The 20858-nt window shown below is 41.1% G+C and overlaps 1 protein-coding gene across 1 annotated transcript in view; it reads right to left on the reverse strand.

Moving 5' to 3' along the window:
* Positions 1–325: 325 nt before the first annotated feature.
* Positions 326–20858, reverse strand: part of PDE6C (phosphodiesterase 6C) — a 47456-nt gene continuing 26923 nt past the window's right edge. The window contains exons 15-22 of the mRNA XM_066355287.1: positions 18956–19043; positions 9920–10020; positions 8362–8469; positions 8210–8273; positions 5978–6052; positions 5781–5864; positions 5231–5387; positions 326–1426 (exon numbers count right to left, since the gene is read on the reverse strand). Coding sequence (XP_066211384.1) covers positions 1365–1426; positions 5231–5387; positions 5781–5864; positions 5978–6052; positions 8210–8273; positions 8362–8469; positions 9920–10020; positions 18956–19043 — 739 coding nt within the window. The 3' untranslated portion in view covers positions 326–1364. The remainder of the gene's footprint in view (positions 1427–5230; positions 5388–5780; positions 5865–5977; positions 6053–8209; positions 8274–8361; positions 8470–9919; positions 10021–18955; positions 19044–20858) is intronic.

Here is a 20858-nt window from a genome sequence, read left to right on the forward strand (position 1 = left end):
TCAAATCAACTGAGCTATTATCAGCACCTGAGGCCAAGGCCGACCAACTAAGCTACCTTCAGTGCCTGGGGCCAATGCTCAAACCAATCAAGCTACTGGATGTGAAAGGGGAAGAGAAAGAGAAGGGGGAGAGAAAGGGGGAGAGAGGCAGATGGTTGCTTCTCCTGTGTGACCTGACTGGGGATCAAACTCAGGATGTCCACACACAGGGCCAATGCTCTATCCACTGAGCAAACTGGCCAGGACCCCTGATGGCTTTTGATAGTAAAGTTTTCACATAATTAAACACATGCTTCTTAATAATGCATAATATTTATTTGCTGTTTTAACCTGAGTTAGAATTATCCAGGTAAATGTCTTATAAACTGATAATTCTTTCAATGAGAAGAACAGTTCTGAACACAAAATATTCTGTTACACTTAAACAGTTTCAGACTTGTAGGGAAAGATGGGCATAGGACAAGACAGTTTATAAGCTGCCGAAAGCGGTGTGGTCTTTACCATTCCATTAGCAAGGGTCAAAGTAGAGGAAAGAGATGATAAGCATTTCAGATGGAATAACATTTGACATCCTTCTTATTTGTTTTCCATTTATAGTATTTACATGCATTATACATTCTATTCTGACAATAAGACATGCTGATGAGATATTTTTAGTTCAGGAAGGAATTTGAGTGTAAATATCAATGATTAATGTTAAGGACTGAATTGTGCCCCCTCAAAGGTCCAAGCCTAGTACCTCAATGTGACTGAATTTGGAGATAAGGTGTGTAAAGAGGTAATTAAGGTAATATGAGGTCGTTTGAGCGGGCTCTAATCCAGTATGACTGTGTCCTTATAAGACATTAAGACACAGACACACAAGAGGGAAGACCATGTAAAGACTCAGAGAGAGGCTGGCCATCTACAAACCAACGGGAGAAAAGCCTCACAAGAAACCAATCCTGCCAACATCTTGATCTTGGACCTCCAGCCTCCAGATGGTGAGAAAATAAATTTCTGTTGTTTAAGACACCCATTCTGTGGTATTTTGTTATGGTAGCCCTAGCAGATGATTACAGTTAATAAGAATTGTTAAAAAAGAATTGGTGACTAGTTTCAGGATTATATATTTTTAATTTAAAACAAATTGGCACCAAAAAATGCACTCATTTTCATGTTGTTTTGCACTTTCGTTGAACTTCATTTTACCCTCAGACTTCTCAGTCTATTTACTCTTGACAGTCACGCGGGTAGCTTTTCTGAAGCCCCTTTGTTATTTTACTTGATGGTTTGCTGAATGAAATTTGCTGAAGTGTTTTTGAATGTCTTCTGTTTTTCTTCAAAAAGTAAAAACATTTGAAATTTAGACCAGTTGGCTCATATTATAACATCAGACATGTTTTGGACTTTTTGTCATCAACACCACCTCCCGAATCTTCTGCAGCTAGTAAAAAGGAGAAAAGCAGTATTATTGGGAGTTGTGGATAGGTAGTGTTTTTATTCTAACACTCTAATGATATTAGTATCAACTTTATAGTCTAATAGTTGTGACAAAACAAATACTTAGGGCTTGATGACCATTTAAAAACTTGAATTTATATTCAGAATTGGGCCATTTAAAAATGGAATCTAATAAATAATTAGCGACTTATAACATCTGTTTCTCAAGGGAGTTACTGAACTACACAACGTGGGAATCTGGGTTGTTGCTTTGTGCCAGCCACGAATCTTGTTGCCTAGAGATACAAAATAATGTTCCTAGTTCACAGAACCTTCTCAGCATAATAGGAAAGAAAGCCAGAAATAATTCCTGATGCACATAAAATATGGAAGATCCATGTCCGACAACACACTGAATACTAAAAATGTCACGAGCCACTTAAAGGATATATATCCTGTTCAGCATAAAATTGAGATAAAGATTCAATTTAATTGTACTAAAAAATATCTTTACTTTCACTTGCTCAGTAAAATTACACTTCTGTTATCTTTTTTGCAGTGCAGATGAGATCTTACTGCTTTCCTGTTTAAATCCCATTAATGACTTCCCATTGCTCTTCTGGAGGTCAGATCCTAGAAGGTCCTCACGGCAGCAGCCTGGCGGAGCTGCCTGCATGGCCAGCTTCGTCTGGTACTTTGCCTGCGCTGCTCTCTATTCTCCCGCTCTGCACCCCTTCCTAAGTTCTTCATTGCACCAAGCTTATTGCCACTTCAAGGCCTTTGTCCTTATTCTCTTCTTTGCTTCCCCCCCAACCCCTTCTCCTTTCTTTGATTAACCAAAGCCTAATGTGTCCAGAGTTTAGCATAAGCATCCTTCTTCAGGAAAGCCTTGCCTGGTGGCCCAGGTACTCACCTCATACTTCCTCTGACAGTCCGGTAATTAATTGTTCATTTATTGTTTTAATATCTAGCTCTCCCACCAGAGGGCAGGCTCTGTGAGATAGGGACCCCATCTTTCCCCAGGGCCTGCCTAACAAAGGGTTTTGTACAGAATAGACACCCAATAAGTACATTTTCTCCCCTGGTATGTAGCTAGCCATGTGGCTCAGACCCCCTTAGAGGGGAATCAACAAAGGGGCCGGAGAATAGCCCTTAAGCATTAACCCCTGGGGATGACATCCAGGCCTCGGTCGTGTTTCAGCTCCACAGAACAGCAGGAAAACCAGACAAGCAATAATAATATCAAGGCTGACCTCAGGACCAACTCTACCGCTCACAAAAATTAGGAGATATTTCAAAATGAATATGAAGCAATAAAAAAAAGAAGTATTTGATTTTTTTTTTTTTATTAAACAAGAACATCAGAAAAGCAAACAGCAAGTCAAAGAAAGTTTAATTATGCAAATGAGATGCAAAACCAACTTTTATTTCATTGGTGAAAATGCACTGTACAAAAAGTCTGTAAGTACTGGAGTGTCTGCATGTGCCCTGATCCCCTAATTTTTGTGAGCAGTGTACATTGACTAATGATCCCCTGCCCTGGGATCAGTGGACACCGTAACCCTGCAAGGACATTTTTTAGAGGGCTGATTAATATTCTATTAAGATCCTTCCCTGGGCCCTGGCCGGTTGGCTCAGCGGTAGAGCGTCGGCCTAGCGTGCGGAGGACCCGGGTTCGATTCCCGGCCAGGGCACACAGGAGAAGCGCCCATTTGCTTCTCCACCCCTCCGTCGCGCTTTCCTCTCTGTCTCTCTCTTCCCCTCCCGCAGCCAAGGCTCCATTGGAGCAAAGATGGCCCGGGCACTGGGGATGGCTCTGTGGCCTCTGCCTCAGGCGCTAGAGTGGCTCTGGTCGCAACATGGTGACGCCCAGGATGGGCAGAGCATCGCCCCCTGGTGGGCAGAGCGTCCGCCCCTGGTGGGCGTGCCGGGTGGATCCCGGTTGGGCGCATGCGGGAGTGATCCTTCCCTGGGACCTCCCCCAAACTCTCCACCCTTAAAAATCCCTAGGCTGGAGGACCTAGCGAGCTCTCCCTCCCAGGAGCATGCCCACACCTTTCCCCTCCCCTCACTTCTTCCCCCCAGGCGTGTTACCTTTACCCTTCTTTTTGCCTCTGTAACTTGTTTCCTGAGCCCGTTCCTTCTACAGCTCATTTCTTCTACCCTTGTGACTTTTTAAATAAACTTTCTCTTAGTTCTGAATTATTTCCTAGCCAGAACTCAAGTACTGAGGTCTCTGAGCCGAGGGCTGGTCTGACCCCACTGGCCTAGCACCTGGAGCCGTTTTCTTGCTGCCACCAACAATCCCACCTGATTCTGTGGTTTTCATATTATTTCTACAAACTCAGTATTCTGCATAGATACCTCTGGAGCCACCTTCTAGAGTGGATGGAGAAGTCTAGCCCCAACCCCTACTTCACCTGCACCAGTCAATTCCATCTAGAATTATACTTAAGATCTTGTTTTGGAGGAAAAAAAACCACTAACATGTTTTTCTTTTCTTTTCTTTTTTAGCAAGAGAGAGACAGACAGGAAGAGAGAAAGAGAAGTATCAACTCGTATTTGTGTCACTTTAGTTGTTCACTGATGGCTTCTCATACATGCCTTGACTGGGAAGTTCCAGCCAAGCCAGTGACCTCTTGCTCAAGCCAGCAATCCTGGGCTTCAAGCCAGTGACCTTGGGCTTCAAGCCAGGGACATTTGGGTTTAAGCCAGCGACCATGGAATCATGTCTGGGATCCCATGCTCAAGCTGGCGACCTCCCATCAAGCTGGTGAGCCTGTGCTCAAGCCGGCAAGTTCAGGGTTTCAAACCCGGGACCTCGGCACCCCAGGTCAATGCTCTAGCCATTGCACCATCACCAGTCCGGTCCACAAACCTACGTCTTAAAATTATCAGATTGTGTACACTAAAGCAAGTTCAATGTTTGTATTTACTTTGTATGGTTTGGTCATGTGAGATTATGCTCAGTTTGACTTTTGCCCTCTCAAAAGAGGGAAAAACAAATTTCATCTAATCTTTTTCTTTCTTTTCTTTCTTTTTTTTTTTTTTTGTATTCCTCTGAAGCTGGAAACGGGGAGAGACAGTCAGACAGACTCCCGCATGCGCCGGACCGGGATTCACCCGGCACGCCCACCAGGGGCGACGCTCTGCCCCTCCGGGGCGTCTCTCTGTCGCGACCAGAGCCACTCCAGCGTCTGGGGCAGAGGCTAAGGAGCCATCCCCAGTGCCCGGGCCATCTTTGCTCCAATGGAGCCTCGGCTGTGGGAGGGGAAGAGAGAGACAGAGAGGAAGGAGGGGGGCGGGGTGGAGAAGCAAATGGTCCCTTCCCCCATGTGCCCTGGTCGGGAATCGAACCCGGGTCCCCCGCACGCCAGGCCGACGCTCCACCGCTGAGCCAACCGGCCAGGGCCTTTCTTTTTTTTTAAGTGAGAGAAGAGGAGATAGAGAGACACACTCCGGCATGCGCCCTGAGTGGGATACACCTGGCAACCCCTGTCTAGGGCCAATGTTTGAAAAATCTGAGATACTTTTAGTGCCTGAGGTCATTGCTCAGACCAAAGAAGCCATCCTCAGAGCCTGAGGCTTTCACTCGGACCTACTCAGCTATCTTCAGTGCCTGGGGCCATGGTCAAACCCACTGAGCCACTGGATGTGAGAGGGGAAGGGGGAGAGAAGGGGGAAAGGGGCTGGGAGAAAACAGATGGTCACTTTTCTTGTGTGCCCTGACCAGGAATCAAACCTGGAATGTCCATATGCCAGGCCGACGCTTTCTCCACTGAGCCAACCACCCAGGGTCTCATCTAACCTTTTTCAACTGTGTTTCCGTCTTCCTGCTTTTTCACCTCTTCTTCAATGACCTTCATCTTTGCATCATATTCATCAGCTAGGGATTTCCATTCCACTCTGTTATTCTGAAGGCCATTCAGCATAGGTGTGACTTCCTTGTGAAACCGTGAGAACTCCTACAGAGAATTTTAGGTCAAAAACTACTTAACTTATATGGTTGGTATTCAGTATTTTTCATTTGCAGAGGAACTAAAAGACATTGTTACAGTGCTTGGAACTGCTAGGGTGGATTGAATTCAGTGCCTTGGAACTGGGAAAGACAGGTGCCATCTTTCCTGCTGTCTTTCCTGCCTGCCTAAAGCAATCTGTTCAATTTGCTCTCGAGTTCTCCCTCCTTTTATCCCATTGTTGAATAAGAGATTGAGATAACACCTCACACTACTTTGGAGAAATAAGGATATCACTAAGGGCTTTCCTTTCAGGGCCCTTTTGAGTTTGGCTATAGCTTGAAAAAAAAATCTCATCCAGATGATTATGTATTTCACTCAATAATCAATTTGTTTACTTACCTTATATACAAAAGTACAAACAAAATCAATAAATCCAACTTGAAGTTTAGGTAGTTCGTCTTTTTTGTTTCTGTCCATCATAGGCTAGAAAGAAAAATAAATCCTTTAAAAAGTTTTCTAAGGTTCAGTGAACAAAATAGACTGATTTGTATTGATAATTTTTAATAACTAGTGTGCTTTTATGTCAAGGCCTTTACAATAGGTTGTTGCTGTAGCACTGTTCTCTCCAGATCTCCTTGTTCCCAGAATTCACTTGCAACCAGAAGTGCCACCTGCAAATAAGAAAGACTTGGTTCATGAAAGCAACCTATTAATAGAGAATTTGCATTGTATTAGCATGAGTGACATTTAAGAATAGGGTTTATAGTTAATGCTTGAGGTATTATTATACAATATGCTCTTTGGTTTTAAAAAGTTATTTACAGATTATATTGAAATGGGAAAGGGGAATTTCTCCTCCTCCCAGTTTTCTAAACTCATTCCAGGAGTGCCTACCTCCTGTTTGCTATCACCACCACCTTGCAACAGTAAAAAGGGGAGTTGGGTAGATGTTTCATTCTCATATGATATGTAATGTATATATTACATAATTATACATTGTATATATTACATAATAAAATATAATAATTCTTACATAATATATATGATGTAGAACAATATTATGCTTCAAGATCTAACGCCTCCCAAGTCCTCCTTTTGTCCTGCTTACCTGTTAGCATCTAGTTTATATCTGCATATGTGATATGCACAAGCACTCACACATGCGCACACAGAGACTAGCACACAGCTTTTACTTGATTATGATATGCAGGTATTTGAGAGTTAATTTATGTAGGTTTTTAAAAACCCAATATCAAGTTTACTGAACACCTACTAGCTGCCTTACATTGGCAGAAGACAGGCTTGCCAAGAGGAATAAGATGTGACCTTTTTCTTTAGGGTGCTCACAGTCTAGTGAAGACAGTCATGTCAACAGTGTGGTCAGTGCTATAAGAGTAATAGTACGAAGTGCTATGGATCAAGGAGAAGCACAGTGTGGTCAGTGCTATAAGAGTAATAGTACGAAGTGCTATGGATCAAGGAGAAGGGAGTAAAGATGAGTTTAATAAAGGAGGGAGTTGCATGTTGAAGATGAGATTGTAGGAGCAAAACCATCCTTAATAGAGGAAAGCACTAATGATTCATCCTCATACTGATTTACTGCCTCTGTTTAAAAAAAAAAAAATCATGCAATCCCTGAATAAGTGTATATAAACTTTTTACAGCCTGCTCAGTGATAAGGAATTCTTTCAAGAAAGCATTTTCTTCTCAATATTCCTTCTATTTATCTTGTTCTGGGCCCTGATCAAAAAGACTGACATTTGCCCCTGGCCAGTTGGCTCAATGATAAGAGTGTTGACCAGGCATGTGAGGAAGTCCCAGGTTTGATTCCCGGTCAGGGCACACAGAAGAAGTGACTAATTCTCCTTCCTCTCCCTTCTCTTTCTCTTCTTCTCCAGCAGCCATAACTTGATTGATTTGAAGGGGTTGGCCCCAGGTGCTAAGGATGGCTCCATGGAGCCTCCACCTCAAGAGCTAAAAATAGCTCAGTTGCAAGCATGGCCCCAAATGGGCAAAGCGTAGGTCCCAGACATAGGTCACCGGGTCGATTCTGGCCAGGGATTGCATGATTCTGTCTCAAATACGGAAAAGAAAAAAAAAAAAAGACATTTGTGAGCTGTTGAAAGCTATGTGCCTTTCTTCATTAACAGAAACCGAACAGGGAACATTTTATTTTTGTCTTAACTTCTCAAGTTCCTCTTTCCTTCTTTTTAAATTATAAACCAATTGTTTGAGAGAACAAGTCCAGGGTAATGAAAGATAATTGACTGTAAAATATATAGTCATATAAGTGATAGCTAAAATAGAATTCTGAGGCCCTGGCCGGTTGGCTCAGTGGTAGAGCGTCGGCCTGGCATGCGGGGGACCCGGGTTCGATTCCCAGCCAGGGCACATAAGGAGAAGCGCCCATTTGCTTCTCTAACCCCCCCCCCCTTCCTCTCTGTCTCTCTCTTCCCCTCCCGCAGCCAAGGCTCCATTGGAGCAAAGATGCCCCAGGCGCTGGGGATGGCTCCTTGGCCGCTGCCCCAGGCGCTAGAGTGGCTCAGGTCGCGGCAGAGCGACGCCCCAGAGGGGCAGAACATCACCTCCTGGTGGGCAGAGCATTGCCCCTGGTGGGCGTGCCAGGTGGATCCCGGTGGGGCGCATGCGGGAGTCTGTCTGACTGTCTCTCCCCGTTTCTAGCTTCAGAAAAATACAAAAAAATAAAAAATAAAATAAATAAATAAAATAGAATTCTGAGGTTGCCAACTATCCTCATGTTGACTTTTACAATGGGACCCAGACAGTCCTTGAGAGTGTGACAGAGAAGGAAACGTAACTTTATTCACCTGACTTTGTACCTCCCAGGGTTTGGTTATAGCTGACAAGTCACATGCAGTCATCATCATCGCCCTTTGGAAGAGAACAAAAATTGTTAATATAGAAAGAAATACCAAATAAGTTATTTTTGCCAAAGGTAAATATAACTCTGACTGCTCACATGATAATCTCTTTTTTGGTCGGATCAGTGGTTACGTATTTGATGGCCTCTTGTTCGGTTTCCATTTTTTCACAGGCATCAACAATTTTTTGAAACATGGTTCTCTTCCTAAAAAAAAGATGCAGCTATGCAATAGCATATAAAAACAGGGGTAAGAGGAAAGTATCTTTAACATGAGCTTTTCAGAAATCCTGAAACACATCCAATAATATATTGATATGGACCCCAATAATATATTGGTGCATAAAAGTATATCCATATTTACCTGACTGTATCTGAGACAAGCTTTATGGACACTGTATTGTTCAGTTAAATTATCTTATTGCATAAAATCTGTTGGGTCAACTTTTGTGAATACCATGTGGTGTAAAATTGAAGATATGCAAACCTTACAGTGATCTCATTTCTAGGGAGAGTTTAGTGGAAACTCTCATATGTATACAAGGGCATAGAAAGCAGTATTATGAGCAATTAGAAAAAATTTGAAGTAATCTAAATGTCCATGAATAGAAGAATGGTTAAATTAGTTGTGGTATATACATTTAAAAGGAATGAACTAGATTTCCATTTACCGCCAAGATAAATCTTTAAAAGGAACTGTTGCGTGAAAAAAGTAAGTTGCAGAAACCTATGTACAGTATGAAACCAATTATAGAACATTTAAACATACTTCACAATACCATATAAAAACAGAGATGAAAAGAACAAATATTCATCAACATCTGGATGGTGATGTCTGTGAAGGAGAAGGGAGGGGTCTTTCATGGAGTCGGGGGGGGGGGGGGATGCCTCACTTCCATCACTTTTTTTCTCCTTATAAAAGATCTAAGACAGGTGTGGCAAAATCTTAGCATTTGTTGAATCTGGGTTATGGATATTTGGATATCAATTATTTATTCTAAGTATGTGTCTTCATGTTATGTACTATATAATAATTAAATTTTGAATTAAGAAGGATCAGAGAGGCACAACTTAATACTGTTCATTCAAGTTATTAACTATTTGGATCCTATAGCTTGTTCACCTTGTTCTAACCCATTTTCAATATGCAACTTCACAGTTCACTAACAAGAAAATGTGCAGAAGCTCAAAGCGCCTGGTCCTTGGTAACTGTTACGATAAATAAGCTGACACTCTGCTGTATGTAACTCAGAACGCTGAAAGTTTGGTTAACGTGCATCAGGCTCACCAACACTATTCATCTCCCTGACTCTGACAGGATCAAATGTCAGACTCGGATCAAATGGCAGCTTCATCAGGACAAAAAGCCACCCTGTAAGCTTTTGTGGTATCACTCCTCTGGCAACGCACCAACCTTGCTGCATATGCTTCAACTCAAATTTCCTCAGATAACAAACTAGTTAATATTAGGGGTTTAGCTATTTAAAATGTTTCCAGATGTCTAATAAAATTAACTGTTAGGCATCTTGAAGGTATTATATTGATTATCCAGAAGAAAAATGAATAAATGTGTATGTGAATAAATGCTTTTCAAGTTCAATGCAATAGATCATTTATGGAAGGCAGACCCACACAGATATAGAAATGATGTACTTACTTGAAGTATAAAGCCAGGTCAGTTGCTATTATCGCAACTTCAAACAAATGAATAACTGTTTCAAACTGGCGTTTATTTAGGTTCTGGAAGATGTTTAAACTCTGTAAGATCAAAATTCACAATAAAGGGCAATCATTAATTTGCGTTTGATTCAACAAATAAACCAAACCATGCCTAACAAAAATAAAGATTATTATATTACAGAGAGAAGAAAACTAAGTCTTCCACTGTTTTGCTTTCAACTTTTATATCTTGGATTAAGTAAACCTCTCTACTTTAAGTAAGATAAATTACTTATAAAAAATAGATATTATTAGCAAATGTTCATGTAATCAATGTATGAGTTTTTGGAATAAATAAAAGTGTTTTCTTACAGGATCATTAAAAAAATAATAATAGATTAGAAATTTGCTTGTATTAATTGAAGAGCTTTAATAAAGAATATTCAATAGATGTCAATTACCCACCAGGTAATTTCAGAGTGATCACAGAAGCTGTTGGGAAACTTCCAGAAACTGCTAATTACACTGGTACTTATGTGTAGGAAAAATAATAAAATCCTCCCAGGCTTTTCTTAAAATGTTCTCTTGCAATTACATTTTACAAAGGTTTAACTAGACCTTTCTTCAAAGAGTTTCCCATCACATTTCCTACTGCTCTAGAAAACCAGAGTGGGCTCTGGCTGGGAAGCCCTGGTGGTTGGACATGCCAAGGGTGCAGGTTCGATCCCCGGTAAGGGCATGTACAAGAATTACCACTAATGGAATGAATGCGTGGAACAGCAAATCGATGCTTCTTTCTCTCTCTCTCCCCCTTCCTCTCTCTCTAAGAATCAATAAGAATTTTTAAAAATTAAATAAAAATAAAAAGGAAAACTGGAGTATAAAGTTGGGAGTGATTTTTAAAAATTCTGATATTCCGCCTGACCATGCGGTGGCACAGTGGATAGAGCGTTGGACTGGGATGCAGAGGACCCAGGTTCGAGACCCAGAGGTCGCCAGCTTGAGTGCGGGCTCAGCTGGTTTGAGCAAATCTCACCAGCTTGGACCCTAGGTCGCTGGCTTGAGCAAGGGGTTACTCGGTCTGCTGTAGCCCACGGTCAAGGCACATATGAGAAAGCAATCAATGAACAACTAAAGTGCTGCATCGAAAAACTAATGATTGATGCTTCTCATCTCTCTCTGTTCCTGTCTGTTTGTCCCTATCTATCTCTCTCTCTCTCTGACTCTCTCTCGGTCTCTGTAAAAATAATAATAATAATAATAATAAAGTTCTGATATTCCAAATAGACCATTTTAGGCATAAAGGCTAAAGGACTGATATATAGTGATTTTGCCAAATAAAGTTGACTGTTATGAAATACAGGAAAAGTTTCACTAGAAAGAAAAGAGGAAATAGTCTATTAACCTACGTAGTGATTGAGGCGACATAACATAGAAAAGTATACTAGACTAAGCACTAATAACAACTCGCATAATGCTTACTACTTACCAGGCACTATTCTAAATGCTTTATGAATACGTACTCTTAATCTCTCAACAAACCACAACACCGAGAGGTTAAGTAACTTTCCCAAGGTTAAACGGCGAATACACGGCAGGGCTGGAATCTAAACCAATGCAGCATGGCACTATACTGTCTCTGGGTACACTCACAGGGAACCCAGGCTCAGTTCCCAGATTCACCACTTGGCAGTTGTATAATCCTGGACATGTCACTTAACATCTGTGCGTATTTGCTTTCTCAAACGGGGATAATAACAGCTGCCCTGCCTAACTGCCTAGCACTTAGTCTATGATCAATAAATATTGGTGGAATGTTGACTCAAATGAGATAACTGAGTGCATTTTAAAACCGTAAATTGCTACAAAGGCGGTATTATTATTCTTATTATATAAAGTTTTGAGGCTAGCTTCAGGTTAAAATAGAACTGCAAACCCCAAGGCCAACTATGGCTCCTGTCATTCCAGGAGATTGAAATATTAGAAAGCAAAAATGGACCTGACCAGGTGGTGGTGCAGTGGATAGAGTATCGGACTGGGATGCGGAGACCCAGGTTCGAGACCCCAAGATCACCAGCTTGAGCGTGGCTCATTTGGTTTAAGCAAGGCTCACCAGCTTGAGCCTGAGGTCGCTAGCTTGAGCAGGGGTTCACTCCATCTGCTGTAGCCCCCCCATCAAGGCACATATGAGAAAGCAATCAATGAATAACTGAGGTGCTGCAACAAAGAATTGATGCTTCTCACCTTTCACCCTTCCTGTCTGTCTGTCCCTATCTGTACCTCTCTCTGTCTCTCTCTCTGTCTCTGTCACACAAAAAAGCAAAAAATGGACAAGAACTCAAGTTTTCTGTATTATATGTTATACATATAAACCTTCACTTAAGTCATCTTTTTTATAACTACTTCCAGGACCAAAAAAAAAAAAAAAAAAAAGGAAAAAAGTACACAGCAGATGTAAGAAAGGGAAGCTGTGAAATTTTTTGCTAAAATAATGAGTTTATAATAGCAACTATAGTCTTTTTGAACTGATAGAATAAAAAACGACTGTTGAACACACCAAGAAGTATAAGTAAAAAAGCATGTCTAGATCAAAATCGATTTCTTACTTGAGACAGTTTGCAGCAGTCCCTTGGGCATACAATATCTATCCATACGCTCTGAACCAAATCTTCTGGATACAAGCTATTTTTTTTAAGACTTTATTTATTCATTTTTAGATAGGAGAGAGAGAGAGAGAGAGAGAGAGAGAAGGGAGGAGCAGGAAGCATCAACTCCCATATGTGCCTTGACCAGGCAAGCCCAGGGTTTCGAACTGGCGACCTCAGCATTTCCAGGTCAATGCTTTATCCACTGCACCACCACAGGTCAGGCCACAAGCTATTTTCAGCCTGGTCTGGATTGGCCAGGAAAAAGGAAGAGGAGAGGGGGCATTTATAACTTTAATCCCACTTAACATGCCCCTCAATTTGGCACCACAGTGGCCTTTGAACTGGCATGTGTATGTCAGTGAGTCACTGCCTTTATTTGCTCACTGCTATACTTTTTTATGTTCCAAATGTAATATGTATTGTAATTCTGACATATACTTTGTGGATCCAGTAATACTTAAAGTCATCCTTGACTGCTGTGGGGGGGGGGATGACGATGACTGGAGGGCATCTGTGGAAATGCTTTAAACTTTTAGACAAATGAGTGTTATAAGCACATGAAGTCATTTTAATATTCGTTGTACACTGAAAATTTGTTAAGAGAGCTCTCGCCACACATGCACAAAAAGGTAAATATGTGAGGAGATGGGTATGTTAGTTGTTATCTTGACTACAGTAATCATTCACTGTGTATATCAAAACATCATGGTGGGCCCTGGCCGGTTGGCTCAGTGGTAGAGCGTCGGCCTGGCGTGCAGGAGTCCCGGGTTCAATTCCTGGCCAGGGCACACAGGAGAAGTGCCCATCTACTTTTCCACCCCTCCCCTTCTCCTTCCTCTCTGTCTCTCTCTTCCCCTCCCACAGCCGAGGCTCCATTGGAGCAAAGATGGCCCGGGTGCTGAGGATGGCTCTGTGGCCTCTGCCTCAGGCACTAGAATGGCTCTGGTCGCAACAGAGCGACACCCCAGATGGGCAGAGCATCGCCCCCTGGTGGGCATGCCGGGTGGATCCCAGTCGGGTGCATGCGGGAGTCTGTCTGCCTCCCCGTTTCCAACTTCAGAAAAATACAAAAAACAAAACAAAACAAAAAAACAAAACATCATGTTGTACACCTTAAATATTTGTAATTAAAAAAATAAAATAAATAATAAGTTAGGAAGAAGAGCCAAATAAAAACAGAATGGGGAAGGGAGGAAAGCAAAACAGCCTGCTGAATTTAAATAAATAACCCCTTAGGCTAGAACTTCCTGTCTCTGCCAATGTCAGATTGTACAGAGCACATGAGCTATAACCATCGAACAAACAAATCAATATTTATTTTTTATGCACCAATTATTTTAATGTATGTTGCTTCCATTTGTAAACCTGAATACCTGCTGCTATTTGTTAAATATATGTGTGTGAGAGAAAAATATACATATAAAGAGAAATATAAAAATAAATGACTAATCCTGTTGTGCTCCATTTAAGTCATTCTTTTTTCCAATCCAAAATAATAAAACAGCTGTATTAAAGCTGAACGAGTATCAGAGGTCTGTCACTTTACAAAGTAAATCAATATTGGATTTTAAAAAGATAAACAATGGCATACTTCAAAAATTGGTAGAACTAAGGGAAAAAGGTGTAATTCAACTTTGCCATACTGCTTTTTAAATAAAGAGCACAGTAGACCTGAATTTCACTTATCTTTTTTCCTCATTTATTTTCACTTTTATCTAAAATCATGTACAAGTCTACTAACTGAAAACACCTTAATTCCACATCGTTTTATATTTTCTTTTTGATTCCTTTCATAGCAAGATTCTTTCTTAAAAGCTTCTAAGTGGTTTCTTTTTAAGATATGGATACAGATTCATATAAAATATCCTGCTTCTGTTTTGTGTTAGTTCCTGGAAAACTCTTGATCGAATTTGTGGCCATGTCTAAGAAATGTTCATACTTCACTGTACACATTTTGGGAACATTCTGGACCTTTATCATACTTTGTCTTATTTTTCTATTAGCCTTTGATTTCTTTTTCTTTAGTGTTAAATGTATTTTTGGAAGCTCCACTTAATCATTTTGGAAAAAATTGAGGATTAAACACATATACATGCATGTAATTGTTGTGTTTTTTAAAAAGTAAGCAAAGGCAGAACCTACGATCCTTTTTTTTTTTTTTTTTTTTTTGTATTTTTCTGAAGCTGGAAACGGGGAGAGACAGTCAGACTCCCGCATGCGCCCGACCGGGATCCACCCGGCACGCCCACCAGGGGGCGATGCTCTACCCCTCCGGGGCGTCGCTCTTTTGCGACCAGAGCCACTCCAGCGCCTGGGGCAGAGGCCAAGGAGCCATCCCCAGCGGCTGGGCCATCCTTGCTCCAATGGAGCCTCGCTGTGGGAGGGGAAGAGAGAGACAGAGAGGAAGGAGAGGGGGAGGGGTGGAGAAGCAAATGGGCGCCTCTCCTGTGTGCCCTGGCCGGGAATCGAACCCAGGACCTCTGCACGCCAGGCCGACGCTCTACCACTGAGCCAACCGACCAGGGCCGCCTACGATCCTTTAATTAGAGCAAGGGCTCATTTTCTCAATGAAAGAGTCTGTTTTTATTCTCTTCCTACTATTAAAATGTCAATAAAAACATAAATTTTGTGTAGCACACCAAAATAGGTAGAAGTGGCTCTAATTCATTCTGATTAGGGCTCCCAGGTGAGGACAGGCCACAGAAAGTACAGGCAGTTCTAGTTTCCATGTTGGAGAAGACTGCCAACATGCTCACGGCTCGCTGGTGACCGTACACAAGATACTGAATTTCTTCTTCATGCCTTCTTTGTGTAAGACGGGGTTGGTATAAAAAAGCATAAATAGCCTGACCAGGCAGTGGCACGGTGGACAGAGCTTCAGACTGGAACGCAGAGGATCCAGGTCTCAGGCTTGAGCGCGGGCTCATCTGGTTTGAGCAAGGCTCACTAGCTTGAGCCCAAGGTCGCTGGCTTGAGCAAGGGGTCACTTGTTCTGCTGTAGCCCCCTGGTCAAGGCACATATGAGAAAGCAATCAATGAACAACTAAGGTGCCGCAACAAAGAATTGATGCTTCTTATTCTCTCCCTTCCTGTCTGTCCCTATCTGCCCCTCTCTCTGTCTCTGTCACACACACACACACACACACACACACACACACACACACACACACACAGCATAAATAGAATTATCATATACTGTGTAAAGAAGTGGTTTTGAATAACAAAAAAGTTCTGCTACTTAGGCTGAGTAATTTATTTTGTCATTTCTGCAGAACACTATAATATTAAAATGTATATTCTTACAAATTTGACTAACAAGGTTTTTCCAGCTATTCACACAAGTGAAAGGGTGGGTTTCTGTCTGGCTAGAGTTTAGATTCTAATTCTCGAAGCACTGAAGCCCACTCGACTGGGATATAAGGACATTTTAGGTCAAAGTCTATTAATATGCAAAACAAAATGTTTGAGTCATGCCCATGAAATGCCAAAATTGCTAGCTAAATCCTAAAGATTTTCCTTATTAAAAAAATAAAAGGGTTTTAACGTAGATTTTTTTTATACAAAAATAAGTGAATAAATAAGTTGCATTGTCTATATATGATGGCTAAAATTTTCATTTTTTTCAGCATTCAATTCGCCTGTTTATTAAAAGCTCTGTGATTGCATTGCCTAGCAACTCTATTTACAGGCCTTAAAAGTCTGCAATTAGCAGCTTGAATAGCATTGTAGACAGGTCCTCGCAAGGATGGTAAAGATTACTGAGATACACTATTCCTGTTTAGAAAGAATAATAAAAACCTTTATATAGCCATCAAAACCAGTTCAGACTGCAGAGTAAATAACATTAAAATAAATTAAGATGGAAAACCACAACTCTATTATAAACTCTCCAGTCCCAGAAGGAAAAAAATATATGAGATAGAGGAGCTTTCCAGTGTTAAGCATTTAAATATTTGACTGTAGTTTTAACATATTTTTCTTTAGTAAATAAATGTAAAATGAAGTAATAAAATTTAAATACATTTGACATGATTTGTCTGTGGTATTACACAATCACTGGGAATTATAGAAAATTTTTATTCAAAAATATAAGATTGTGTCAACCAATAAAACAAAAATTTATAACAAATGGGGTGATTTACAATTTGTTCTTATCTCTGACTTGCTTTCAATTCTCCTTTTAATTCTCATAGAACAGGAATTATTTTATGGCATAAATCTTAGTGCAGGGAGAGGTTTTGGCTATGCATCAGAATAATTCCTTTTTTTTTTCTTTTTTTTTTTCTTTTTTAAGATTTTATTTATTCATTTTAGAGAAGAGAGAGAGAGAAAAGAAGGGAGAGAGAAGAGGGGGAGGAGCAGGAAGCGTCAACTCCCATATGTGCCTTGACCAGACAAGCCCAGGGTTTTGAACCGGTGACCTCAGCGTTCCAGGTCAACTCTTGACCCACTGCGCCACCACAGGTCAGGCCAGAATGATTAAATTTCTTGTTTAAAATGCAGAAGCCCAGTCAGTATGTACAAGAAGAAGCCCAGGATCTGTTTTTAACAGCCCCCCACCCCCTGCCGCTAAATCAGTGATTTTGACACGGCTGGTCTGGGTCCCCATGTCTGCATGCAGCACAAATCATAGGCTATTAAAAACACTCAAGTCACGTTTTGTTGGGTTTTTCCTCGTTTTTCTGCTTGGTTATAGTATTTCCTTTTCTGCCTTACAAGTATTTCCACTTGGCTTTTCATTATCTAGAAGAATGTAGCGTTATCTCGAAACTTGGGACAGATGTCTGTGTATTCCTTCCCCTGAGCCTTTAATGAAAGATTATGATCCAAACTGAGTCAAGCCTCTCTCAATGAGCACCTGCAAATCTAAACAAGTTCTCTGACATGACAAAACAATTGTCCCCCTCTGTCTAATAAATGACTCATTTTCATTGTTTTTTTGGTTTGGAACTTTTTCAAGTGATCTTAAAAAAAAAAAAAGAATAACTAGATTATATCCACCACTTTTCCACAAACCTATGTGTCCCTAAAATAAAACTGATAAAGGGAAGATTGACTTTATTAATTTCACATAATGTTAGTAGCATGTGATACGTGCAAATCAAAGCGAATATAAGACACATTCAAAGGCACTTCCTGCACACAGTTGTTCTGATCCAAGGCCTCTTCTCCCCTGTGACGGCCCACTCCTGGGAGTAGCGTCTCACTCCAGAACTCTCAGCCCCTCTCTGACGGCGGCGGTCCCATTCTGTCTTATATCCCCATTCCATGCCTCCCTCTACACCAGGAGTCCCCAAACTTTTTACACAGGGGGTCAGTTCACTGTCCCTCAGACCGTTGGAGGGCCGGACTATAAAAAAAAACTATGAACAAATCCCTATGCACACTGCACATATCTTATTTTAAAGTAAAAAAACAAAATGGGAACAAATACAATATTGAAAATAAAGAATAAGTAAATTTAAATCAACAATCTGACCAATATTTCAACGGGAACTATGCTCCTCTCACTGACCACCAATGAAAGAGGTGTCTCTTCTGGAAGTGCGGCGGGGGGCCGGATAAATGGCCTCAGGGGGCCGCATGCGGCCCGCGGGCCGTAGTTTGGGGACCCCTGCTCTACACCAAAGCTTGACTTTCTGAAAGCACAGACCATGCCACACAGGAAATGCCCATGAATGAAAAAGAAAATGAGTGGCTGTGTAGCCATTTTCTCTCGCTTTTTTAAAAAATTATTTTTCAATTACACTTTACATTCAATATTATCTTGTATTAGTATCAGGTGTGCCATTTTTCCTTTTTACAGTTACACATCTCCTTTTATTTCCCCTGTTGGCTTTTCTACAGACACACAGAGATTCTGTGACTTTCCATAGCTCTTTTATCTGCTATCCCAGCTACTTCCAACTTAGTTGTTCAAAAACTGTTGCACCTCACCAGTGGTGGCGCAGTGGATAGAGTGTTGACCTGGGACCTGAAGTCGCCAGCTTCAGTGCGGGGTTGTAGGCTTGAGATATGGAATCATCAACATGACCCCATGATCACTGGCTTGAGCCCAAAGGTCACTGGCTTGAAGCCCAAGGTCGCTGGCCTGAACAAGGGGTCACTGGCACAGGTGGAGTCCCGGGTCAAGTCACGTATGAGAAGCAATCAATGAACAACTAAAATGACGCAGGAAGAAAGATGAAAAGAATCAGCTCATAATTGCGTCTCTTTCTCACTAAACAAACAAACAAAAAATAAATTTTTTTTAAAGAAACCCAAAAACTGCTGCAATACAGCAGCGTCTATCAATTGACTTTTCTGAAGTATGCACTGTTGGCCTCCATAATTCAAGGCCATCCTCTTTCGAGCATTCTTGTGGGCGACCCAGGCAGGGGTCATACCTCGTCCTGCAGCAGAGTCTTGCTGTACTCCAGGTGGTGCCTCTCCAGAATGGAAGATCCGTGCAGCTTCGCCAATGGAGACGTGGATCTGGAAGGAAAGGGGCGTGCCCTGATTGCAGCTGGTTAAAGACTAGTCATATGTCCGTGCAATACAGAATCTTTACCATCTGAGGAGTTTTTCTTTCTTCTCTCTCCCTTTCTACATGAAATGGTTAAAAGTTACATATTCAAAAAAAATTTTTTTAGATTTAGAAGATGAGAATATGTTCTTTAAAACAAATTCTTAAAAAAATCCCAAAAAACCCAAACCCTAATTTGTTAAATGTATAAAATTGAATTATTGTTCAAATTCAGAAGTTTAGTTCAAACCCTGCATCTAAAATCTTTGTCCCCTGGAGTTTATGGTGGTAGAATATGATTTACAGAACGCAGAGCAAACCTGTTGAAACCTATAGACCATTTGTAAAAAAGGTGTTCATTAAGAATAAAATATTCTTATAAATAAAGCATAGAGAATATGGTCAATAATATTGTAATAACTATGTATGGTGTCAGATAGGCACTTTGACTTATCACTTCATAAATTATATAAATGTCTAATCACTATATTGTATACCTGAAACTAGTATAATATCGTATGTCAACTGGAAATAAAAAACTTTTTTTTTTTTTTTTCAGATTTCTTTTTTTTTTTTTTTTTCATTTTTGCGAAGCTGGAAACAGGGAGGCAGTCAGACAGACTCCCGCATGCGCCCGACCGGGATCCACCCGGCATGCCCACCAGGGGGTGATGCTTTGCCCCTCTGGGGCATCGCTCTGTTGCATCCAGAGCCATCCCCAGCGCCCGGGCCATCTTTACTCCAATGGAGCCTCGGCTGCGGAAGGGGAAGAGAGAGACAGAGAGGAAAGAGAGGGGGAGAGGTGGAGAAGCAAATGGGTGCCTCTCCTGTGTACCCTGGCCAGGAATCAAACCCGGGACTCCTGCACGCCAGGCCGACGCTCTACCGCTGAGCCAACCAGCCAGGGCTGGAAACAAAAAACTTTTAAAGAAAGAGGAAAAAAAAGAATTTCTAGGAACCAAAATGAAGATCATTTTATAAAGTAACATTTCTTTCCTCTTTCAAGACAGTAAGATAAATTTAATTTTAAATTGTCTGTTTCTTAATGTTAGCATCACAGGCCCAATGTGAGTGGGACCTCTCAGTCTTTGGCACTGGGTCTTTCTTTAGTTCTTCCTGTTCGAGGAAGGGGAGTAACATTAAAAATAACAAGGTGGAAAAAAGCTAAGATGGAGAAAAGGCTGAGGCCAAAGATCTTACGGAAATACAGAACAAATCATTTTAAGAAAGGAAGAAATCAGTAATACAGGTGACAGTCTTAGTAGAGAATTCTGATTTTATTTCAGAAAGAACAGAACTCTAAGGAGGGGAGGAATCATGAACAGTTCTGGTAAACCAAATACTCTCGTTAGGAATCAGAATTTTAACTCATATTCAAAAGCATATTCTGTGTCAGCACTGGAGATTTAAAAAACATCAGTCAGAAAGGGCTACAGGGGAGCTAGACATTCACCCAGTCTCAAAATAACACCTTACAGATTATTTATTAGTACAAAGGAGAAAATGTACCTTTGCATAAAGAGATCGGCTGCACATTATTCATAAATAGTTTAACTTAACCTCATAATGGGACAAATTAATATCATAGGTCTCCTGATTTAAGGCACTGAGAAGTATAGAATATCTATGTAGAATTTCTATCCAAAATATTTCCTGGAATCTAGAAATCTGGAAACAACCAGACAAAGCCAAACTGGGGCATATTCTGCAAAACAACTGGCCTAGACTCTTCAAAAACATCAACCTCCTGCCTTGGCCAGTTGGCTCAGTGGTAGAGTGTTGGT

This window comes from Saccopteryx leptura, chromosome 13 (assembly GCF_036850995.1).
Source record: "Saccopteryx leptura isolate mSacLep1 chromosome 13, mSacLep1_pri_phased_curated, whole genome shotgun sequence".
In the NCBI taxonomy this organism is placed as follows: Eukaryota; Metazoa; Chordata; class Mammalia; order Chiroptera; family Emballonuridae; genus Saccopteryx; species Saccopteryx leptura.